General features: G+C 33.6%; 1 protein-coding gene across 3 annotated transcripts in view; it reads right to left on the bottom strand.

Moving 5' to 3' along the window:
- The window catches only part of CEP350 (centrosomal protein 350), a 121558-nt gene that overhangs the window by 86390 nt on the left and 8220 nt on the right, over positions 1 to 26948 (bottom strand). For all 3 annotated transcript variants that reach the window (XM_037506353.2, XM_037506351.2, XM_037506352.2), the window contains exons 2-9: positions 20862 to 20947; positions 19723 to 19766; positions 18077 to 18191; positions 16876 to 17035; positions 13551 to 14170; positions 10910 to 11023; positions 6710 to 6823; positions 3380 to 3526 (exon numbers count right to left, since the gene is read on the bottom strand). In XM_037506353.2, coding sequence (XP_037362250.1) covers positions 3380 to 3526; positions 6710 to 6823; positions 10910 to 11023; positions 13551 to 14170; positions 16876 to 17035; positions 18077 to 18191; positions 19723 to 19766; positions 20862 to 20934 — 1387 coding nt within the window. In that variant the 5' untranslated portion in view covers positions 20935 to 20947. The remainder of the gene's footprint in view (positions 1 to 3379; positions 3527 to 6709; positions 6824 to 10909; positions 11024 to 13550; positions 14171 to 16875; positions 17036 to 18076; positions 18192 to 19722; positions 19767 to 20861; positions 20948 to 26948) is intronic.

Genomic DNA, 26948 nt, shown 5'->3' on the forward strand with positions numbered 1-26948 from the left:
CCCATTCATGATAAAATCCCTTGAAATTCTTGGGATACAAGGAACATACCTCAACATCATAAAGGCCATCTATGACAAGCCAACAGCCAGCATCATTCTCAATGGTGAAAAGCTGAAAGCAATTCCATTAAGATCTGGAACAAGACAAGGATGTCCACTCTCACCACTGCTTTTCAATATAATACTGGAAGTCCTAGCCAGGGCAATAAGACAAGAGAAAGACATCCAAGGAATCCAAATAGGAAAAGAAGAAGTCAAACTATCACTATTTGCAGACGATATGATATTATACATAGAGAACCCCAAAAACTCCACAGAAAGGCTAATTCAACTCATCAATCAGTTCAGTAAAGTGGCAGGATACAAAATCAACATGCAAAAGTCAGTAGCCTTCCTATACACAAACAATAAATCTGAAGAAGAAGAAATCAAAAAAACCATCCCTTTTGTTATTGAAACAAAAAAATCAAATATTTGGGAATAAATCTAACAAAAGAGATAAAGGACCTATACAAAGAAAACTATAAAACACTGTTAAAAGAAATAGAAGAAGACACAAAGAAATGGAGAGACATCCCCTGCTCGTGGATTGGAAGAATAAACATTATTAAAATGGCCATCCTTCCAAAAGCAATATACAGATTCAATGCTATTCCAATCAAAATTTCAATGTCATTCTTCAAAGAAATAGAACAATTATTGATGAAATTCATATGGAATCACAAAAAACCCGAATAGCCAAAGCTCTCCTGAAAAAAAAAGAAGGGAATGGAGGCATTACACTCCCAGACTTCAAACTATACTACAAAGCCATAATCATCAAAACTGCATGGTATTGGAACAAGAACAGACATACAGACCAATGGAATCGAATAGAAAATCCAGAAATAAATCCACAGATTTATGGTCAACTAATCTTTGACAAAGGAGCAAAGACTATGCATTGGAGCAAAGAAAGTTTGTTCAATAAATGGTGCTGGGAAAACTGGGTCGCTACATGCAAAAGAATGAAGCTTGACCACTACCTCACACCATACACAAAAATCAACTCAGAATGGATTAAAGAACTAGACATAAGACCTGAAACCATAAAATATATAGAAGGAAATATAGGCGAAACACTACGTGATCTGCACATCAAAGACATCTTTACAGACACATCACCCAAAGCAGTGATAGTGAAGGCAAAGATAAACAGCTGGGACTACATCAAATTAAAGAGCTTCTGCACAGCAAAAGAGACAATAACAAAAACAAAGAGAAACCCCACCAACTGGGAGAACATTTTTGCACCCAACACTAATGATAAAGGACTGATCACAAAAATCTGCAAAGAGCTGATGAGACTCAGCAACAACAAAGAAAATAATCCAGTCAAAAAATGGGCAGAAGAGCTAAAAAGAAACTTCTCTGAAGAGGAAATGCAAATGGCCAACAGACATATGAAAAAATGTTCAACATCACTTGCAATCAGGGAAATGCAAATCAAAACTACCATGAGATACCATCTTACACCAGTGAGAATGGCACATATTAAAAAAACTAGCAACAACAAATGCTGGCGAGGGTGTGGAGAAAAAGGAACTCTTGTGCACTGTTGGTGGGAGTGCAAACTGGTCCAACCACTGTGGAGAGCTGTGTGGAGATTTCTGGACCTACTAAACATAGAGCTTCCATATGATCCAGCAATTCCACTCCTAGGTATTTACCCAAAGGACACAGAAACATCAATTCCAAAGAACACCTGCACCCCTATGTTTATAGCAGCACTGTTTACAATAGCTAAGCTTTGGAAACAACCCAAATGCCCAAAAATAGATGACTGGATCAAGATGTGGTACATATATACCATGGAATATTACTCAGCATTCAAGAAAGATAAACACATGCAATTTGCAGCAACATGGATGGCGCTGGAAGGGATCATGCTCAGCGAAATAAGCCAAAAAGAAAAAGAAAAATACCGGATGGTCTCACTCATAGCAGGAATCTAGAAAACTTAAATAAGGGACCAGGAAAATGAATAACTATAAGAAAGTGAAAATCAAAATCAACAAAAAACTATGAACCAGAGACACTTTTAGGGGGCGGGGGCGGGAGGGGAGGGATTGGGGTCAGAATGGGGGGGCTGCAATTGTATGGGGAATATAACAATAAAATTTATAAAAAAAAAAAAAAATTGGATTTGACTCTCTTAAGGCTCCCAAAATATAATAAAATTTGGTACAACAGTGCTATGTTATGCACAAACAGCTACACATAATTAATATAACATGTGGAATTCTTTTTAATGTCTTGGTAATTTTAATTTTTATTGCAGTAACTTTGCAGTAACTTACATTGTTGTTAGTATTTTGGAAGTATAAGAACCATTCCCTCCCCCAACTTTTAGAACTCAGATACACTAATTCAAAGGAAAACTTGCACTCCCATATTCGTTGCAGCACTATTAACAAAAGCCAACTTATGGAAACAATCTAAGTACCCAAATCAGATGGGTGGGTCAAGAAGATGCTATCATAGCACTCCCAACACCAAAGCATACATAGTCTACTACCATAGTCCACTGTGCTCCTTCCTGGATTTGTGCTCCCCTCCCCTATCCTTACTCCTGAATGTCTCAGTTCTAGCATCTGCTTTCAGGAGCTAGTTTTTGAGTTTGGCATGAGTTTGGTCTGGTTTCTCTGTATTCCACATATAAATGATATCATCCATTATTTGTCTTTCTCTTTATGACTTATTTTGTTTAGCATGATCCCTTCTAGCTCCATCCATGTTGCCACAAATGGCATGAGTTTATCTTTTTTGATTGTTGAATAGCATCTTCTTGACCCACCCATCTGTTTTGGGGCATTTAGATTGTTTTCATAGTTTGGTTTTTGCTAATAGTGCTGCAATGAATATGGGAGTGCAAGTTTTCCTTTGAATTAGTGTATTTGAGCTCTTTGGGTAGATACCAAAGTGTGGAATTGCCAGGTCATATGGTAGGTCCACTTTTAATCTTCTGAGAACCCTTCATACTGCTTTAGGCAGGACCAGCCTAAATTCCCACCAACAGTGTAATTTTTTTAAAGTAAAATAACATTATTTTAAAACATAGGTTTCAGGTATACAACATCTGTGTGTGCAATATTATGCTCATCACCAAGTCTAGTTCTAAATTCTTAATAAAGACCACTATTAAGTGGAAATCACCAACAGACAATCTCAAGAGAACATTCTTCTTTTATGAGCTACATTCATAATTACAAAGCAAAATCTTTAAGCATTCTCAAGAGTATTTTCATCTTTTCTAAGTATTTATATAAGCAACTTTTAATTGCTTTTCTCAGCAATTTTAATTATTGAGATACTTTAACTTAATAATTTAATTACTAACCAGATTTAGTAGTTCTTTCTCTTCCACTTCTGTCACTAGATGCTGTTCTTGGCTCTTTTTGCTCCATCCTGGGTGCAGGTCCCAGAATCTTCTTTACTAATTTTTGTCCATCTCGCCAAGAAGATGTACTTATCAAATGACTGCTACCTAAAATATAAATATATGATTGAGCTTAAAACTTAAATTTTAGCTCCAAGAAGTATATCTACTCAATCAAGCATCAAAAATGTAATTCATCTTATGTTTTTTTATGTCAAAGTCCAAAGGTTTGTAATGCAATTTAATTTTTAGCCCTAAGTCAAACTAATGGTTTACTTAAATCTTGATTTAACTACCCATCTCAAGTAAGGGTAAATTGTTTTGAAAGTAAAGTAGCAAACATTACTGATGCCTCAAAACTTTGCACAATGAATTCAATTTTGGCACAAAACAAAATTATATATCTATAATAAGTGTTTGGCTTACCAATATTATTTGCACAGTACATAGTACATAGTAAAATGTATGTTTTCTGAACAAATGACTTAAAGTTTAAAAAATTGAGGAAACATGTAGCAGTTAACAGTGATTATCCATGGAGAAGAGGGTAATACAGAGAATTTTACATTGTATTTTACAGCTATATACTATAACTATACACTAATTACAAATTACTGTAACTAGTAACGACAGACAAAAAGCTATATTATCAACATTTTTAGCTGATCTAATCATAAGAGTTCATAAAAATAAAAGTATGTTCCAATTAATACAACTGTTTACCAGGAAAAAACTTTCCATTTACAAGTTTCTGAAGGTTAAAAAATTAAAATCAGACCACTATTTCAAAATATAGTAATTAAAAAACAAACATGAAACACTATTTATAAAATAGAAAACCATAAAAAATAAATGCAAAATAAGTATGTTTAAATGCAAAGCAACATTAAAAAATGAAATGAATGAAAATAATTAAATAGCACTTTAAACCTAATCAAAATTAGAAAAAAATTTTATATGCATAGCCAATGAGGGTAAAATTACAATAAAACCAGTCTACTTATACTCTGCTTGTTGAAATATGAGTGGCTATAGTTTTATTAAAAAACAAAACCAAAAACAGTACTATGTTTCAAGGATCCCAAAAGTATTCATTCCCGTCAATCAAATAATCCAAATAATAGAAATGTGTGCAATGGAAATAATCCAAATGAAAATGTTCACTGTATGATTTTTTTAGTATCAGAAGCAACCTAAATATTGAAGAATGGTTAATTTTTCTACTAGATGAAATATCAATTTGAATGACAATTTCCTTAAATAACATAAATGTTTTTATGGAAAGATGCCAAAAGAAAGCTATATCAATGTATAATTACTACGATCACATACTATTATGATTTTAAAACTACTGTAAGGAAATGCACAAAATAATAATAGTTTTTTTAATTTAAGTAAGGATCATAGTTTTATCTGTTTCATTTCTGTAATGCTCTTTTATGTTTATAATAAAAGACATTCCATTTAGTTACTTTAAGAGGTTTTTTTAATTTAAAAGTTTAAATGTAAATATATCTGTAATAAAAACATCCATTATAAAAAAACATGAATTATAAGTGCATGCTATTTAAACCTTGATATTAACCTTAAACAGTCTATCTAAAATATTTAAAAGATTTTAAGTCTATTGCTCTATCTATAAGAAATGTTATGTCCTCAAGCAAAATTAGAGAACAGGCTTCTTTCATTTTCAGCTTAATTTTCTGAATCAAAAGCAAACAACCAAGAATATAAGAAGTAGCTATTTATAGATGTAGACTTCTAAATACGCTCTGTGGTTATTTCTAAACCCTGGCTCTCTAGAATAGTGTCATGCAGTCATTGGTAGTAAAAGAGGACTTTCATTATAAACTATTAATACAACTTTAGCACACTTAATGACTCTGTCTAGTTCTTTGCCACTGTGCATACATGGAATTAGCCATCCACAAAACTGGATAAATATAACCCAAGATCAGTGTTCAGAAGTTATAGTAGTCCCAGTGCTTCATTTCAAACTATGCTACTGACAATGGTGTTGCACAATATCATACAAAAAAACAATACTTTTTAAAATGCAAGAATTAGTTTAGTTTACATTCAGACACTTCAGACAATTTTAATGTTTTATTTGTATACAACAGAGTCATTTTATTATTATTCTAGATTTAACAATGGACATCACAAAACATGTGCCACATTATTAATTAGTTTTTGACCGGAAACATAAGTTCCCGGTCAAAAACCAATGCCCCATCACTCCTGCTCCATGTTACTACAAGACCTTGTACATCCCTTATCAGATATGTGTCATATTTATTGTAACTATCCATCTATTGTTTTCCTGACAAGATTATAATTCTAGGAAGACAAGAGTTATATACATCTTGCTAACCACTGTATTATTTACACACATATAGTAAGTGCTCAAAAATATTTACATTATGAATGTATGAATGACTGATGCAGAATGTTTCCTAACTGAAAGTGACAAGTTCCCAAGTTTCTCCACTGTCTTGAACCAAAATATTCACTAATACACTAAATAACCATTTTCATATAGTCAGAAATAATAATGGAATCACACCTGATATTTAAGCACTTACTAAATGCCAAGTATGATACTGAGTGCTTTTAATAACAAATCTTTTAGGTCTCACACAACCATGTGAGATAATTACTACTGTTTTTCCAATTTACACATGAGTAAACCAAAGGACGCGATTAACTCATCAAAGAACAAAACAAGACAATGACAATGGTAGGTTATAAACCCAGGCAATCTGGATCAAACCTAAAATGTTAAATCACTATGAAACTAGGGAGTTCTCTATTTTCCCAGTCCTGAGCTCTTCAGAGTCTGGTCTGATCACCCCTAACATACACTGCCATACTTCTCTTGAGTAGAATTTACTCTTTTATGACAATAAAATACTTAGTCATAACGCAATTCCATTGTATATAAAAGTTCACTACATAAAAATCATTACCTTTAACCTGACTGATTTCTATTAAAAATAATGATAGAAAAAAACTGGGGGGTAATAAGCATGATCAATATGGTAAACAGTTTCATGGGCAGGTACATATATGAAAGTTTAGGAAACTAAACATTCTAGAAATATATGGCTTATTCTATGTCAACTATACTCAAAATAATGTATTTTTATATAAAGCATACATACATGAAATAATGACACGTAAAATGTATTAAATTTTTGTATGTGACAAACGCAGATATTTAGTTCCATGCAGATCTCACTTTAGTAATAGGTATAACTTTAGGATGGACATGATATCGAGAAAACTAACCTGTTTTACAATCTGGACTTGATAAATGTGCTACCTTTTGGACTTTTCTTACAGGTTTGACCACTTTTTTCTCTCTATTTTTTTCAGCAGGTTTTTCTTTCACAGAGACATCATCTGAAAAGCAGAACATTTACAGCAAATATTATGATGATTTTAATTAATTCCCTCACCCTCCACCCAATATGAAAAGTCAGTATGAGATATATGATTCAGATAAGGAGGAAGAAACCTTTGCTGACACATAAGCTACAAATGCCATTTCTTCTTATGGAAAGGTAAAGATTACTGCTACTTACTGTTAGGTGCCAATTCTTTATCTCTTTCAGGCTATGCTTCAGAAATTTACCTTGTTTTCACAAACATGAAGAAGCTGCACAGTAATGTTTTTGAAGTCACGGTCATAGTATTTATAGAATCTCAGAGGTTAAGCACTTTTCTAAGATTCCTTTTCATTTAGAAATACCAAAGGCCTCCCTCGTGGTGTAGGGGTTAAGTCTCAGTGCTATCATGCTATTGCCTCTGCAAATATAATTTGATCCAACCAGGGAGCTAACCCACATATGGGGCAGCAGACCTCTCCTGTCTCACACGCTGTTCCCCTCAGCAGTGTATTTCAGTAGTTCTGCCTGTTCTGCTCTCCACTCTGTCTCTGGTGAATCCTCTCATCACCCACTGCCCCGGACCTCTGGCCTACACCCCAGTTCTTCCACAAATAACCAAGTCTTTTAAGAAAATAGAAATACCAACATAACTTACATATTCATGAACTTCTAGAATAAGGTTTTATAAAATACTCAATATTCTCAAATTAGGCCTATTTATGGTTATGCCAGTGGAAGGGATCAAGGTATTTCACATATAAATTACCAGTCATTTTTAAAATTCCAATCTTGGAGACTATACTGACTACACATATAAATTTGAAATTATAGATCTGAATAAATATATTTTAAAGTACATATAGTGCTCTACATGCTGGACAAAGTAGAATTATTAATCAAATGGGCCCTCAGGCAGGAGCATTCACAGTGTCTAAGAAACACCAAAGAGACAAATGTGACTAAAGTGAAGAAAGAAATATAGTAAGAAAAAGGGTAAGAGATATAACTGAGGGCTATATCATATAAGGTTTCATAGGTCATTGTAAAAACTTCAGGTTTTACTTAAGCTGAGATGGGAAGTTTCTGGATGATTCTGAGCAAAAGAGTGACATGATCAAAATTAAATTTTAACCTAGCAGCTGTGATGTGAACAGACCTATAAGAAGAAAGACAGATATAACCAATTAGAAAGCCATAGCAGTAACCCAAGCAAGAGACTGATGGTGACTAGGTGGTAATGTCATAAAGATCTAGGTGGTAATGACATAAAGTAGCTATATTTTAGATAATAGGGGTATTAAGAATGACTCAAGATTCTATGCCTGAACAATTAAAGGATAGGATTAACTAAGATGGAAAGATTGCAAAAGGAATAAGTTTAAGAAGCACGTCATGAACTCAGTTAGTTAGTTAGCTCTATTTTGGGTATATTAGGCTTGAGAAATCTATTATACATCCAAGGGGTAATATGGAGTTAGCAGTTGGACATCAGAGTCTGAGTTCAGACAAGTCTGAACCAGAGACAAAAATGTGGGAATTATTAGCAACAAAGACTATTTTTTTTTTTTTTTTTTTTTGATGAAAAGCTGTTCTTATGTTTTATTTTTTTTTTTTTAATATTAAATTTTATTTTTATATTCCCCCATACAATTGCAAACGCCCCATTCTGACCCCAATCCTTCCCCTCCCGCCCCCCCACCCCCCAACAAGTGTCTCTGGTTCATAGTTTTTTGTTGATTTTGATTTTCACTTTCTTATATTCATTTTCCTGGTCCCTTATTTAAGTTTTCTAGATTCCTGCTATGAGTGAGACCATCCGGTATTTTTCTTTTTCTTTTTGGCTTATTTCGCTGAGCATGATCCCTTCCAGTGCCATCCATGTTGCTGCAAATTGCATGTGTTTATCTTTTTTGAATGCTGAGTAATATTCCATGGTATATATGTGCCACATCTTCTTGATCCAGTCATCTATTTTTGGGCATTTGGGTTGTTTCCAAAGCTTAGCTATTGTAAACAGTGCTGCTATAAACATAGGAGTGCAGGTGCTCTAACAAAGACTATTTTAAACCCTGAAAATATATGAGCTTGCCTAATGTGTATGTAGAGAAACAAAAGTTAAAATTAAAAAAAAACCCACAGGTTAGAGAGAGGGGAGGGGAAGGAGAGAATGATGGGCAGGGATCAAATCAGGTAAATGGAAGCAAAAAAAAAGAAAGATACAAGTTCTGAGACCAGGGCATGCCAGTGTTTACAGGGATCAGGGAGTCAATTAGGAAAAGAAGCAACTGAAAGGAGCTGCTAGACTTAGGAGGAAAACCACATAGGGATCCTAGATGTCAAGTAAAGTGTTTTAAGTAAGAAGGAATCAATAATGTCCAATGTTGCTGAGAGGTCAAGTAAATCGACAAATGAGAATTAAACATTGGGCTTAACAACATGGAAGTCACAGACGATCTTGAAAATGGAAGTCCACAGAGAAAGGAGCAAAAACCTAATAGAATTTAAGAATGAAACGGAGGAGAACAATTTAAGACAATGAGTAAGTTTTTAACTTTTGCTGTTAATAAGGGAGAAACGGGGCAGTAGCTGAAGAGACAAGTGCCAAAAGAGGGATTCTTTCACGATGGCTTAAATAACAACATGTTTCAAATATGTTGATGAGGATACAGAATTGATGGTTTGTAAAGAGGAAAAACTTGATGATGCAAAATAATGGAAACAGAGTTGAAATAACATGTTTAAACATAAAAGATCAAATGGAATCTAAAACATAAGTAGATTAGGGTGGTCTTTGAAAGGAGGATAGAGTTCACCCCCCAAAACAAGACAGAAGGCAGAATAGGCAGACCTCTAAAAGAATTCTTTGATATATAATCTATTAGTCTATAATACTGTCTTATGAGGTATACTGTTATTATTCCCATTTCACAGATGAGAAAACTAAAGATGAGATATTATACAACAGGTAGTATATACAGGTAATAAGTAGCAGAGCCAAAATTTGAAGGCTTGTAAACTAATTCTAATCTTTGCTCTCAACTATTATATTACACTTCTGCACAAGGGAAAAAAAAAGTTTGCACAGTGTTCCAATACAAAAGAAAAATGGACTGAACATTTAATGAACACAATATTTATTAAGAGAATCTTAATGGGGGCTTACTATAAAGATCTCAGGCTTTAAAATCAGACAGACTGACTCTGAATCTTGGGTATGCAGCCTTGAGAAAAAATTATTGAGTCTCCACTCCCCAACTTAAAAAATAAAAAGACTACCCAGACCTTGCCCACAATCATAGTAGGTATTCAATAAATAATAACATAATTATTATGACCTATTTTCCTCTTCCACTCTTCCATAACTTCCTCTTCTTTCCAATTCTCTAACATGTTCTTCCTATAATGTTCATTTTTCTTTCTGATTTGTCTTCTTGTTAGTATCTTATTTGCTGCCTGCCCAATTACTGATCAGTTTAAAAATCAGAGGTCTAGAGTAAGTAAACTACAACAATACTATTGCTGTTTCCTTCAAATCAGGCATCTGAAAGTCCCTCAGTTTAAAAATAGCCTAATTTTGGGCCTCCCCAGTGGCGCAGCGGTTGAGCACTGGGCTGCGAAGCTGCCCACAGCCTCTGCAGCGCCAGTTCAATCCCTGACCACCGGGTAAGGGTCCCACATGGCGTGCAGACCTCTCCTGCCGCCCGCTGCTCCCCTTCAGCAATGTACTTCCTCAGTCTGCATGCTCTGCTCTCTGCTCTGACTCTGGTGAATTCTCTCGCCCTCCCGCGCTTCTTACTGTACCCAGTGCTTGTATAAATAAATAAATAAATCTTTAAAAAAAAAAAAAAAAAAAAAAGAAACAAAACCCAACCTTTAAAAAAAAAAATAGCCTAATTTCCCTCTCATCAAACACATATGCTAATTTTAACCCTGTAGCTAAGCCTAAAAGCTGAGAGCATTATGACTGAAACCTCCACCACTCTGGAATACATGCAGTTAAAAAAGGGAAAACTCTTTGGTGATGATTTTATGTTTGAATACTATAAGCCAGACAGTATATATGATAAAAAATGCAAAAGCTAAGAAAGTTTTCTCTCACCTGCAAAGTGAAGTGCTAGGTCTCGATAAATTTCTCTACTCATGTTTTGAAACTCAGCCTCCTGCCACACTTTGCCATCAGGTGTTCGAATCTTGGTCTCTGAAGGATTGAAGCCTAATATATACCAACAATACAGAACATTCTTATCAAAGTTGCTTTATAAGTTTTGTTACTTTTATTTTTTTGGTGAGATATAATTAACATACTATAAAATTCATTCTTTTAAAAAGTATAACACTGTTTTTTAGTATATTTACAAAGTTATTCAACTATCACGGCAACCAAATTCCAGAGCATTTCATCATCTGAACAGAAGCCCTATACCAATTAGTAGTCATTCCCCACACCATTCTCTCCATTTCCTAGAAAATACTAATATACTTTCTACCTAAGAATTTGCCTATTTTGGATATTTCATATAAATGTAGTCATACAATATGTGGTCTCTCACATCTGGCTTCTTTCACTTAACCTAATGTTTTCAAAGTTCTCCCACTGAATAACTTCTATCATGGCTTTATTTCTTTTTATTGTCGAATGACATTTCATCATATGAAATACCAACATTTGTTTATTCATGAGCTGATGGATATTTGGGTTGTTTCTACATTTTAGCTATTATTAATAATTCTGCTATGAACATTCATGTAAAAGTTTTTGTCTGGACATGTTTTCAATTCCCTTAGATATTATACCTAGGAGTACAAGTGGTGGGCCATATGGTAACCTTATGTTTAACTTTTAGAGGAAACACCAACCAGTTTTCTAAAGCAGCTTCGCCACTTATATTCTCACCATTAATGTATGAGAGTTCCAATTTCTCCACATTCTCATCCACACTAGTTTTGTCTGCCTTTTTTGTTATAGCCACTCTTAATAGGTGTGAAACAGTATTTCATTGTGGCTTTGATTTGTGTTTCCCTAAGAACTAATGATGTTGAGCAGCTCTAAGTTTTTAAAAGAGGATTTCATAATAAATTACTGAAAAGTTGTCAAAAAAAAAAAAAACAATTCTTCACTGTTGGGAAAAATAAATCTATTGCTCGGGACATAGGAAAACATATTCTGTTATGATTTTTCAAATGCAAGCTACATTTCATAAATGAACCCCAAAAGCTCTATTTATAAAATATTTTAGTATAACAACTAGCATGTTAAAAATAAGTAAGGAATATGCAAAAGCTAGTCAGCTTTATATAACTATAGAAATTTATATTTATGGTTGTCACTCTTGTTCTTCAGTGTGTCTTTTTAATTTTTAGATTTGTATAAATTAATAAATATGTATTCAAACCAACTATCATAATTTGTGTTATCTTTGTGGAATAACTTTTGGAGTTTTAAACTTTGACTTCTAAAATGAATAAATCTTAAATATACAATATGTCTTACATGGGTCTCAGGTAAGTGTGTAAAATTTTGACCACACCATTTGCTATGTTCTTTTAGTAGGGTAGACAGCTTATTAACAACACATTAGGCCAACACTGGATAACAAGGCAATTTTTCAGTATACTAAAGAGAACTGCTCACAATTTTATCACAGATTAGCTAAAATAAAATGCAAATTATCCAATTTTTATCTAATTCACTATGAATATCACTAACAAAACACAATAAGCAACACAAAATGAAGCTGATACTTCCTCAAACGATAAACTGTAAAATTTGTTCTGGAGAAAAAATAACTAAAGACACCTTAGTACTACAAAAAACTGCAACACTGGTCAAAGAAAAACTAGACCTGATAGAAAAACACAAAACAAAATTGACTAGAGCAAAAATGGTGTTAGTTTGTTAATAATTAACATAAGAAATAAATCTTGACAATATTTTGATCTTCACATGTTTATCTAGAAAAACTGGACTTGCAGAAGTTATCCACAAAAGAAAACCTACAATGGCAGAAGTTTAATAACAAAACTAACACAGACTAACCTGATCAATGAATCAACTCTTTTAAAAACTACATGGATGATCCTGTGAAAATAACTTCAGGAACTTAAAAATACAAACTCCTTAAGACTATAAAAACTCAAGTTGGCTAAAAATAAATTCTCTAGGAAAAGCATTTTCTCAATGCAAATCTATCAGTGTGGGTATAAATCTGATTTAAATATTTGTTTTCTTAAATATGCAGGGGGATGACCGTAGCTTGTAAAAACTCACAGTCAATCTAACAACACGATCAAAATATCCTATAAATATCAAAATATCCTTTAAATGTTAACTAGAATTGAGTGAACTATCTTTTAAATGTTACTTTTAATTAACAACCCAAATATAGTGGCAGAATAAGACCAATATTCTTCCAGTTCTCTGATAATGGTACTCTCCTTTTCTGTTTATTCAATTTGTTATATGCTCACATAGAGGATTACAAACTATTAAAAGTTTCTGAGGGACTTGTTAAAAATTACAATTCTGGACTCTATTCCCAGAAATTCTGATTTAGGACCAGTGTGGGATCTAAGAATTTGTATTTTTAATATGCATTTTGAATTAATTTCTTATTTTGATTGGATTTGACAACAGCACATTGTTCTAAAGATGCTATCTCTACTCAAATACTTCCCAGAGAGAAAAGGGGACAAAGAGGCAGAGGGAGAGAGCGAGAGAGATACAAAAACTGAATACAAACCTTTATACATTGGAGCAGGTGGTGCTGCTGCCACTTTCCTGACTTTTGCTGTCACTGAGCTATCAACATTAACAACCATTACTGGGTGATTAAGATGACCCAGGTTCTGGCCCCGGCCATTTGTTTCCTCTGAGTGTTCCCACTGTTTTCTAATCCGCTCCTTGAGTTTTTCCAGTTTTGCATCATGTTGCCGCCTCTTTAAGATATCTAATCTTTGGGAATTTGAAGTACTAGTAGAGGATGGAGAAGAGTCAGTGAGCCGTAACACTTTTGGATCAATGTCGTTACCCATGTTACTCACAGAAGCCTTCAGAATGTTCTCATTTCCTTTTGTTCTGTTGGGCTTTTCTTCTTCAGTTCTCATAGGAGCAGCCATTTTAATTAAACATTCAGAATTTTGCAATGCATCAATTGCTGGTCGATCATTTAAAAATCTAACAACTGTGTCATTGACAGATGATTGAGAGCTCTCAAAATCATAGCAACGTATATTCCGTTCTTCTCGATTGCATATCAATGGATTCCCACTCTCGGCTTTTTCTTCATCAACATCCATACAATATACAGGCTTTGACTCTACGTGGCTGGGACTTATGCTAGATGGTGTGCCATGGATTTCCCTATTATTAAAAAATAATAAGCTTTGGATAAAAAGTACAAAAACCATCAAACTAAAACATGTCATACAAACTAAATGGAGAGCTCTTAGCTAGCAGTAGAGATCCCAAAAACCTAGAAATTCCAGTTCGTTAAAAACAATAAACATTACTAATGTTAAGACCGGATGCCCCCTCTATTAAATTAGATGGCAAATAATGTAAATCATAATCTGCATATTATAAAATAAGAAATATGCAAAAATATATGAAGAGACATTCTTAAGAACCCCAGAAAATGGGATTATAATATGACTTTGGATATTCATTTGTTACTTATTACCAAAACGTAAATTTTACTCCTCCATGAAATCTTAAATGCAAGGGAAAAAGTTCTCAAATACTGGCATTTCACATGCGTAAACTCTAAATAATGTGCTAAGTTAACAGATTGGGAATAGAAATAAAGTGGACATATAATAAATATTTTCCTCCAAATAAATGTGGCTTAGTAAAGGTAATCCTCTCTGAACCACAGACCACATTTGTGGCAACCTAAAACTCTGGAAAGTATATCTAGAAATTCCAGAGTAAGCAAAGAAGATCGGGAACAGCCAAAATACATATCACAAGGTCCACAGCTGTATTCATAAAAATACTAGCAAAAGTTTCCTTCAGAGACTATTTCTATTCTAATACAGGTACTTCAAGAACATAAGCAGTTCATTAAAAGGGAAGTTAATGAACCTCAGCGATTAAAAAGAGCATTTTTTTTAAAATCCAACAAAATTATAAAAGCAGACATAACAACCTGGGCCTATGGATTCTATTCTAAAAAATAGAATACTGAACACTTGAAATGTAGCAAGTCAAACTAAGATGTGCTATAATGTAAATTACATACCGGATTCTAAAGATTTAGAACAAAAAGAATGCAAAATGTGTGTGTGTGTGTGTGTGTGTGTGTGTGTGTGTTTAAAGTACACCTGTGGCTCATATTAGTGGTTCTATATTAGGGTACTGATCTAGATGTTTCAAATAAAGGAATATAAAATCTAAATAGCATGAAAATTCTTAAGACCATGACTTTATTACAACATAAAACAAATAGGGGTTGAGAACTGAGTGCTGTACCTTCTACTAAAGATCAAGACAAAATGTAATTATTTCACTATCTTGACTAGAATGCAACTATTCAATTAAAATGATTTAGGTCTAAAATTAACACATGTAAAAAATAAAGCATAAAATAGTAAGTTAGACATCATGCCTCAATCTTAAAAAGGGAAGGTGAATTGACAAAAAGTCATTTTACATAATCCTTCATTCACTCACTAAGTATTTACTGAGTACATGTAAAATACGTTCACTATATACAACTCTTTCAACCATTCTGTAAATGTGAAAAATTTCATAATAAAACAAAAATATTTTTATTGAATACTTACTAAATGACAGGCATTAAGCTAATGCTTTGAGAATAAGACAGATTGACAGTCTTATATAAACTAATAGGTTTATCAATTGGGTTGATAAGAAGTCAAAGTATAATGCAACATGAAATCCTACAACAGATGAAGTTATATAGTATGAAGGGATCACAGAGGAAGGGTTAAATAGCCTGGGGAATGGAATGGCAATGTTTCATACAGAAGGTGATAAAAAATGAGTTTTAAGTATGAATGGAATCTGCCAAAAAGCTATCAATGGGTATTTTTTTTTTTTTTTCAAAAGAAGACACATAATTTACACAATTTCAAATACAAAATAGCATTCTTTGCAAGAAGCATATTATATAAATAGCAATTGAGTTTCAATTCTGATAATGGTTTTGTTTCTGGGTCAGTAACTTTATATTTGTGTGGTTAAAGATTCTGAACTCTGATTAGTCTTCAATTTTTTCTTTCTCCTTTTTCTAAACTATGAACTTATGCCTAAATTAAGTCCTTGCCTTCTTGATATGTAATTTTTCCACCACTTTTAGAGCTTTAACACTACTGACAATTCATAAATTTATAATACCAGCCCTGAAACATACCCAATTGCCTACTAAATGTTTTTACCTAAATATTTCAAAATTGCATCAAATGAAACATTAAAAATGGAACTCATAATGTACCTGGATCACCTAGTCTTTTTAATTTCAAATTTAAGAGTACAAATAAAACAAGTACTACTAAGCATCATCATTAAATAACTTGATTTACTTACTGACACTCTGAAACACTAAAAATGCTTATAAATGAAACAAGGAAATACAAGGTTCAGTGTTAATTATCAGCTAACAAAAATAGAGATCATTTTATATTACCCATTCTATCAAAATTCATACATTAATCTTGAACATCTCACTAAATAAGTTGATGAATAGAGTTACCAGCATAAAGTAAAACAATAAACCACCTCATGTTTTCAGTAAAAAAAAATTTTAGGTAACTAAATCATAGTAACTAAAAAAATTAGAAGAAAACTAAGTTAAACAAGGTTTCACTATGTAGAATACCCAATGTGAGATATTGAGGGTAAAAACCCACACTTCCAGAGACTCAGGAATTTGTAGAAAATTTATTTATTACAATGGTGGTGGCATGGGACAAACATTAATACTTCTTTCTTCCCTGAATAGAAGATTTTCATTTTATCTTTTTGTAAAACAGTAATATTAGAGCCAGAAGGCTACTGTAAATATTACTGATTAACCCCATATAACTTTTTATAAAAACACTAACCTGTAAGAAACCAAAGGTTCACGAAATTCCACACGATTATTCTTCTTTACATTACTCTCTAGGGTGGTAGCTCTGAGAGGACTACGAGATTTTTCTTTACGTGATTTGGCAGATTTGGAAGTTGATGCATTAATCCAAGAATCATCCAGGTATCTACCATCTGAAGGAAAAGGAAATCTATGAACACACACGCTATAAAACATAATTGTTTCTTTTTGTTGTGTAGTTGGATATTATATAAGTAGATGGAAAACTCAGGTTAGACTGTTACAGTAACTTGGCTTATAAAGACTGTGTTCTGACCAAACAATGCAAAATAAAATTTTACATGTAAAATTTCTTTACATCAAAGATTCCCTCTCATTTTAAAAAAAAAGAAGTACCAGATAAAACCCAACAGACTCACAGGTTTTTAAAAAATCAGTTTGGGGAGAAAGTACCAATCTGTAGGTTTTAGCCCACTAATTATGAAACCATGAGATTAAATACATAAAAAGCAACCAAAGAAAATATTTGTGTTATGTCAATTTGTATTAGTATATGTAAGACAGATATTACATTTATAATTTTAAATGCCAACAAAAATAAAGTCTTATTAAGGCAACTAAATTTCAAAGTGATGAAACACCTGTGAATTTTTAAAAAAGAGATATTCCCAAATTCTCATCACTAAAAAGAACAAAAACTCACTGATAAAAGTGATAAAGTGGGGCTAAAGTCCCCAATCAAAAAAACAAGGTCTCCCTGGTAGTACAGAGGTTAAGTCTCACACTGTTAAGCTATAACCAGCCACTGCAGCCTGAGTTTGATTCCCTGGCCAGGGAGCTAACCCACATGGCACAGGAGACCTCTCCTGTCTCACCCACTGCTCAGCAGTGTATTTCAGTTGATCCACCTGTTCTGCTCCCCACTCTGTCTCTGGTGAATCCACTTATCCCTCCAACCTCTGGCCTACACCCTAGTTCTTATATGCATAAATAAAAAAGAAATCTTTTTTAAAAAAAGGTAAAACGTCAACTAATGTCAATGAATATAAGCCTGCTTCACAGTTACTCAGCATAAAGGAAATAAATTAAATGCTGTTGAGGTATAATCTCTGACAAAGAGCAAACAAACATGGGACTATAAGAAGCAGTTAAATTGAAACAAACATCAAAAATTTATATGCAATATACTTACATCTCTGAAAATAAGTTCATACCTTTTCTACTTATTTTTCGGGTAGCACTTGAAGAAGGTTTCTTGGCATCCATGACAGAATCAAACACAGCTGTACTTGTAGGAGTTACTTCTAATTTGTTTTCAATGTGTCTCAGCTAAAGTTTAAACACCATTACAACAAATAGATTAATTCTGTAAATAATCCAATTACCTTCAATTTACATAGTGATTTAAAATTATATTGTAAAATACCTTTCTTCAAAGAAAAAACAAGTCAGGAATGCTTTCTTTGCAATATTTATTTTTTCATTATTTATTATTTCAGCTAATAACAACCGGTACAATGCTGCTCAAATTTGTACAAGAAAATTGAAAAGATTCTAAAGAATATCGAGAGTTTCTATTTGTCTTAGGGACATTTTTTAAAAACAGTAAATTTTCTGACATTATATGTTGTAAATCTTATACTATATGTCTTGTACATTCCCACTTAACATGCAAAAATGAGGAAAGAACAAATGAGCTCTACTAAAATTTAGGACTATTTAAACAGCCACAACTTTGCATAATCTTATGTCTATAAAATAAGTTTCACAATAAGGGTAGAATTCAAGTTTCCATGTACCTTACAACATAAGTCTATTTCTGGTATAACCACCATGTTCTCAAAGATTTTAAAAAGCACTTTCTCCTGAATAGTCAGGACACTCACACAATTAGAATACTTCTTTATAAATTCTTTATATATTAATAGTTCTGTATCACACTTTATCCCCATTTATATTATGAACCCTGTATCACCCTTAAACATTCTTTTTAAAAAACCATTAGTTTTGAAAAACAACTATTAACAGATCAGTTTTTAATTAGTTTAACTCTAAATTAAATTGAGAGATATAAACTATTCCTACATTATAGATGTGTAATATTTATGTAGTAGAGATAGTATATTGCTATACTCATAGGGTGAAACTTTGACCCTGTGTTATTACCAAATCTAGATTATAGTACTTTTCGTCATTTTCCAAACAATTCAAAAGATTAGAGGACAGAAAATACCATATTCAGACAGTAAAGAGGTGATTCAAATTTAGGTAGGCTAAAAAATAAAACAAGGACATATTAGAAGAATAATCTGCCTAGCAAGCAAAGAAAAGAGAAAGGATCTCCCTTTGAAAGGACTATGTATCATTTGCCAAATTTGGATTCCTAAACCCTAGACAAGATTTTATAGAACACAAGTGAGAACAAGCTGCCAATAGTCATTCTTCTTCAGTAGTACTGAGAGAAAACAGTCTGTGATTGCCTCAAAAAAAGAGTAACAGTCCACTCAAGGAGAAACCGTTTGTTTCATTGTCTCTGACTTGGAGCTTTCTAAAAAAAGACATATTGCCACCTTCCCCAATTAATTTTATGTTTTAAATCTTCATTTCAATATTTCAAATGAGCAAATTTATTAATGGAAAATAAATAGCCCAAATTATTTTAATATTTTATATGCCATTATATTTATATTCCTGACATCTTAAGGTAGAGTACTGATTATCCTTTTACTACTTAATAGTTGTCATTTACGTTAATTTTCTACTATACAACTTCTTATGAAAATGTTTAACTTTATTTTCCTATCAATTTTAAACCAAATAAATAAATGGAAATAAATAAAAAGAAACCATAACTACTTACAGCAGCCTTGGTCTGCGAAAGTGCATCCCATGGTGTGGTTATGTCTGCCAGGGGAAGAGTGATATTTACTGAATCTGAAATTTCTGAAATGAACCTCATAATTTGCATTTTAATAGGCTCCCAAATGCACACATAAGTTTAAGAACCACTTTATTAGGCAGAACCATTCCTCAGCAAGTGCTTTTTATATGGAACCAAAATGTGGTTGTTTTCCTATCCTTTAACGTTGAGAACCCAATACATGGTTCAGAGTTGTATTAGACACTAATTCTATTCATCCTCAGGATAGCTGGATTGACATCCCCACATACACCCCTATCAGTATCTCCAATAATAAGTATTCTCAACTTACCCTAATAAGCTGAACAAAAACAAAATTTTGTATTGTATTTCACACTGATATGAAAAAATTAGAAAATTAGAAGATTAAAAGATTAGAAAACTACTCCAGGCTTCCATCTACTAATAGAGAGAAATAAAGGTAAAATCTATTTAAGTTTTTCAGTTAACAGCCCTTCAAATAGTATAAAACAATTAATTTCCTTTGATATTATATGGAACCAAATATAATATCTCTCTAGGATAAAAATTTTCATTTCTTCCAAATTCACTTTATGTGACTTGATTTTCAGATCCCTCACAAACCCACCAATGTTCCTTCAGATGTACTCTATTGTTTGTCAATATCCTCTCAAAAAATATCATGCCCTAAATTAAAGTTACTGATATCTCCAATTAATCATTTTAAAAAAGAGTTTAATAAGGCTATTGCTTTTGTTATCTGTGCACTATAGGTCTATAACTATATTAGGAGCTACTTTATACTACTTAATGATATTAAGTCAGAACTTCTAAGAAATTATATAAAACTATACATAGGCACACACTTGAATCTTTTAAAAAAATTATTTTTCCTTTACAAAACAGTTTACCATAGGTTACCTTTGAAGGTGAAGTACCCTGTGTATTTAAGACAAAACTGAATTCTTAAATTTATCCACTTTCAATAAACCAAAGCTCATATATAACTTTCATTCATTTATTGATTAGCCTTGACTTTTATAAACATGACCTAACCAAGGGATTTAGTTCCATTAAAAAAAAAAAAAAAAAAAAAAAAAAAAAAAAAAAGATCATACCTTGAACAGTCTCCTTGTTTTGAAAGTTCCTTGAATTTGGTAAAGGCACCTCTTTTGATTTGCTGCTCCTCATCCTGCCAATTTACCTGCAATCACATAATCAGCATTCATTTGAATTTTATCATCTCTAAAGTTATATTTATACCTTCTTGAGAGTTCCTGATCATCCAATAACTTTATTTTTCCTTGGAAAACTAAACCATTAAAAATTATATTATGATCACTTCACACCAACCAGAAGTCAACTACTAACAAAAATAACAAGCTTTGATGAAGATGTGGAAAAACTGGAACTCTTGTGCCCTGCTCATGGGAATGTAATATGGTATAGCAGAATATCTTAAAGATTGTGTTAGGATTCTGAGACTAGGAATGAGTTTTCCCTTCTGTATTTCCCAAACATTCTGTGTTGCTGTTATGTAACCTTTCTAACAAAATAATTCCTCCATATTCATGGGAAAATATAACTTTTGTCAACAAGCTATCTAGCCAACATAAGCAGATCAGGACAGAAAACAGTGGTAGCATGGCAGAGGGAAGGGGGAAAATAGGGAGTTATTATTTAATAGATATAGTTTCAGCTTTGTAAAATGAAAAGAATTCTGGATATGAATATTGTGATGGCTGTACAATGATGTGAATGTACTTAATACCACCAAATTATACACTGAGTAGTGGTTAAAATGGGAAATTTTATGTTATATATATTTTACCAAAACAAATAATCAATTTTTTTTATCCTACTTAACTGCTGAACACTTGTGATGGCTTTAAAACACATCCACAAGCAGAAAGTCCTTTAAGAAATGGAACTTAAGTTTTTCGCATAATGAATATAAGTTGGACTTAGTGACTCCCTTTTAAATCAAATGTAGCTGAAGTGACAATATGTTACTTTCAAGACTAGGCATTGTTTGTTCTCTCTAAAGGATCCAACAGCCATGTCACGAAGACAATCAAGCAGCCTTATGAAGAGGTCTATGCAGCAAAGAACTGAGGATTCCTGACTCCAGGCATGTGACTAAACTATCCTAAAAGCAATCGATTTTATATTTCTTCAATAAAAAATTACCTTTGTTCCCAGAGAAATGTGTTTTGGTATTTAGTTCTATTTTATATGCTATTAATAAAATGCAAGTTTGGCTTAATTTTATTGCACCTGACCAATCCTTTTAATTCTCAGCTTTCTGGGACATTGATTGTAGATAATCTTGTACATAGAAGAGAGGATTTATTTTTTAATCAATGTAAAAAATCTTTGCCTTTTAAGACTGAGAACAGGTAAAGTAAACTTGCATACCAATAGTTTATTATGGTAATAGCCTATTTCACATCAATACACAAGTAACTGCATATGACAAAATAACATCTTGGGGGTACCTACTGTGAGAAGCACTGTGTTATAGAAAAGGAAGAAAAACAGTTCTACCTTCTACAGTTTCACAATTTAGTACACATGTACTTCTCCAGGTTAATAATAAAATTCAAGGAATTTATAAATGAAATTCAAGGAACTAGAGTACAGGTCAGAGGTGCAGGGGGTGAGAGGATTCACCAGAGACAGAATGGGGAACAGAACAGGCAGACTGACTGAAATACATTGCAGTGGGTGAGACAGGAGAGGTTCCTCTGCACCATGTCGGTTAGCTCCCTGGCCGGGGATCCAACTCATGCTGCAGTGGCTGCAGAGAGCTTCATGGTGCTGTGACTTAACCTCTTGCACCATCAGGGAGGTCCCCCAAACTTTTTCTAAACCAAAAATCTATAGTCTAAAAAATTACTTTTTCCTGATTCACAGCTTTACTTTTTGGTCTTAGAAAATAAGCAATAAAAATTTCTATCTGTCCAGAAATTCTAAGTAATATACCTTTCTTGTAACACAATTTTCCAGCTGAATATTATAACACTAGCTTATTAACATTTGGAGATTCAAGCTTTCATCTTGGAAACTCTCACTATTTTGGGGATCAATGAAATATCTCTCTCCTATTTCCCACAATGTTTTTTTTTCCCTTGACTGATAGCATCTCTATTTTTGCCCAAGTCATCAGTGTAACATTTCCAAAGGTTCCATTCCTAGGCCGGTTCTTTTCAGGTTCCTTCTTCAAAGATAATTTCACATACATCACCTATTTCCTAAATGCCATCATATCTTTGTCCTATATCTTTCTCTGAGTTCTGGAACCAAGCCCATCTCCAAGTACACTACCACGTTACTGATAGCATCAGACTTCGGAACTAGTCCAAGATCAGTAAGCTATTAAGACATTAAATTAAATATAGCTAGTTCTCTCAAACTTCTGAAGGCCTCTAATGTTCATTCGTATAATATTCAAATTCACCCACCATCTATAACACAGTGCTGTATTCTTTCTCATAATTTCATCATCATAAAATAACCTTGCTTTTCCACCTAGATTATGTCTTCTACTGTAGAGCTATTTTAGGAACTTCACTGCATGTTAACTTCCTTAGAGAATGCACCTTTAACTTACGTGCCTCAATTGTTAACTGGGCATAAACTCAGTCTAAAGGACAGGATGTCCTCACAAGCATCTACAGATGTGAAGCATTTTTATTCCTCACTCCCACCCCCCAAACAGAGCAGATAAGATGTTTCAGCAAACTTCTTGGTACTCCCATTACTGCATCAGATTATATTCTTCTACTTTCATGTAAAACCCTTTCCTCAATATGACCCATGCCATCCATTCATATAAAAAATATTTGTTGAAGGGCTTTCCCAATGGCGCAGCAAGTTGAGCACAGCACTGTGAAGCTGTCCGCAGCCTCTGCAGCACAGGTTTGATTCCCGGCCGGCCAGGCAGATACCCACATGGCACAGTAGACCTCTCCTGCCTCTCCCACTGCTCCCCGCAGCAGTGTTTTCTGTAGTCTGCCTGTTCTGCTCCCCACTCTGTCTCTGGTGAATCCTCTCACCCTCCTGCACCTCTGGTCTGTCCCCCAGTTCTTGGATAAATAAATCTTTAAGAAAAAGAATTCTCTTAAAAAAAATTGTTGAAATGCCAAGTATATATTAGGAATGAATACTGAAAGCAGTGGAGGGAGATACAGTAGTGAAAAGAATAAACATGGTTCCCACACTAAAGAAGTCTAATGGCTTGCTCAGAATGGGATATTCAACAAATACTACAATGGAATGAAAATATTTAGGGAAAAATGCAAGAGAAAGATAGATAGATAGATAGATAGATAGATAGATAGATAGATAGATAGATAGATAGATAGATAGATAGATAGAGATAGAGATAGATAGATAGATAGATAGATAGATAGATAGATAGATAGATAGATAGATAGATAGATAGATAGATAGATGGATGTATATGATATATATAAAAGAATTCATCTAACCTGGGAAGTAAAGAAGGAAATGTCATTTAATCTGTGAATGAAAGGACAAATGAAGGGGTTATATAAGACAGGAAAAGTGTTCCAGGCAGTAGGAACAACATATACAGTGGCTCTGAGGCAAAAAAAATATGACATAGTTTAAGAAAACACAAAGCACCCTATGTTGGAAAGGGGAAGTAGCAAATGATGAAGCCTGAGAAGGAAAGGAACAAGATCATGCAGGGTTTCTGATGTGACCACATCTGTGTTTTTAAGGATCAAGTGATGGCCACTCCTCTTATATGCCCTGACCACAGTTTTCATAAATCAATAGCTATTACTTTATTGAACTTTGTCTCTTTTAAGTTTCTTACATTTCAGAAAACAAGAATACTTTCATTAATCATTCAGGTAACTCAAGAATTACATTCTAGTATCCATTTTACAGTGTTGCATCCTGTAAACAAAGTGTTTCATGCAAAAGTCAAAGCATAAACTATTATATATTACAAAGACTAAAAACAAATCATATTTGACATGGTCATGTAAAACATAAATGGAAGTTCAAAACAATAATAAACTCCTAAGAATTAACTAAGGATGACTCTAACTTGCCAATAGAAAATGGAAACAATTTTACTAAAGCTACATCATCTTTTAAAAATCTGGCTAAAGTGATATAAATAAAAAGCAGACACACCTATAAATCAAACAAGGATGCAACTAAAAAAACTTTAAAAGCCAACAAGGAGTCCACATTTCAAGTATCACCAAAATGTTCAAATCGGAAGGGAGGTACAAAGGTTCACAGGAAACTAACAGCAATCAAGAAATTTAAGAGGGCCTCCCTGGTGGCGCAGGGGTTAAAGACACAGAGCTATCAAGCTATCGCCAACCACTGCAGCAGGAGTTTGATCCCTGGCTGACCAAGGAGCTAACCCACATGGCACAGCAGACCTCTCCTGTCTCTCCCACTGCCCCCCCTCAGAAGTTTATTTCAGTGGATACACCTGTTCTGCTCCCCACTCTGTCTCTGGTAAATCCCCTCAACCCCTGCACCTCTGGTCTACACCCCAGTTCTTGTATACATAAATAAATCTTAAAAAAAAAAAAAAAAAAAAAAAAACGAAACATCCCTCAATCCAGCACTATGATATGCGGGCTAGGATATCAAAGAAGATCTAGACTGGAGTTTGGGCAGTCATTGGCCTGTAAATGGTTTTAGAAGTCTTAGGCATGGGTGAGGTCATCCAGGAAAAGGCCCAAAGTCATATTCTCTTGAATCTCTAGATTTAAAAGAGAAAGATTAGCTAGCAAAGGAGATGAGAAAAAAAAGTAGAGAGGAGGTAGAAAATCAGTGTGTGGTTGGAAGCCATGGGAAAAGAGTTTTAAGAGAGTAGTCAACTGTAATGAATGCTGTTGAAAAGTCAAGCAGGTTGAACACTAAAAAACAACAAAGAAACCAAAAGTCCCTCCCTCAATCCAGCACCTTTCTCCATTACTGCTCTTTTTCCTTCACAAATGTCTCAAAAAAGTTGAACACACTCCAATCTCCATTTAGAGATACTTTTCAATCATTCTTCAAGCAATTCCAGTGTGGCTGCCACCGCCTTTTCTCCCCAACAGCTCTCACTATAATCACCAAAGACCACCTCATCACCAAGTCTAATGGACATTTTCAGTCACCTCATGATTATACTCCCATAACAAATTTGAGGAATTTCCTATCTCAATCATCCAGTTACACAAGCCAAAAATTTTCAAAGGCCCTTTCCGACTCTGAATTTATAATCTATGCCACCAGTTCTCAGAGTGTGGTCTAAAGATCTCTGAGGGTCTATGAGACCTTTTTCTTGGGTGGGTGGTGAGTGAGGGGGTTTTGAGTCAAAATTATTTCCCTAGTAATAAGATACTAATTGTCATTTTCCACTCTCATTCTCTTATGAATGTGTACAGTGGAGTTTCCCAAAGGCTACATGACATATGCTATCACAAAAGACTGAAAGCAAAAGCAGGTATGAGAATCCCAATGTTGTCTATTAAACCACACATTTCATAAAATGTGGGGGAAAAGTCACCAATGCCACTCTTCCCACTCAACCTTTTTTACTGTTAAATTAATGTTTAAAATTTCTAATACAGTAAATATTAGTAGATAAAGCACAGATAAAGTTCTTTGACAACAACTCAAGAATATAAGTAGACTTGACACCAAAAGGTTTGAGAATCACTGACTTATGGTATATACACAAATAAGCTATTTTGAAATAGCAAATTCTCAATTATCTTCCAGCAGCAAACTTTCCTTTTCTATTTATTGACAGTGTTCTCATTCAATCCATAAACTCATTCAGCTCTGTCTTTATTGGTTTCCTATTAGTGCCAAGCACTAGGGATAGAAGATAAAAGAAATTACTTCATTCTGATTCTCATAGGGAATGTTTTCCTTATCTATGCTCTACCTCAGTTCTCCTCACTCTATCAGAGTCTATGTAACAATCACCTATGTCTGCAAGGTTGAGAAAAGTCAACCTTTTCTCAACTATCCATCTAGTATCAATACTAGATACTATCTACTACCAATAGATACTATCTATCAATACTAGATAGATACTATCTAGTATCAATATAGACAAATTTAGTTGGAACCAGGTTAGGAAAAGTAGAAAACATTCTAACTTTAAAACACTTATTACATTGTTCCAAGTAAATGTTCACAATAATCAATTGCAT

The sequence above is a fragment of the Talpa occidentalis genome, unplaced genomic scaffold (genome assembly GCF_014898055.3).
Source record: "Talpa occidentalis isolate TD23 unplaced genomic scaffold, MPIMG_talOcc4v2.1 talOcc4.12, whole genome shotgun sequence".
Taxonomy (NCBI): domain Eukaryota; kingdom Metazoa; phylum Chordata; class Mammalia; order Eulipotyphla; family Talpidae; genus Talpa; species Talpa occidentalis.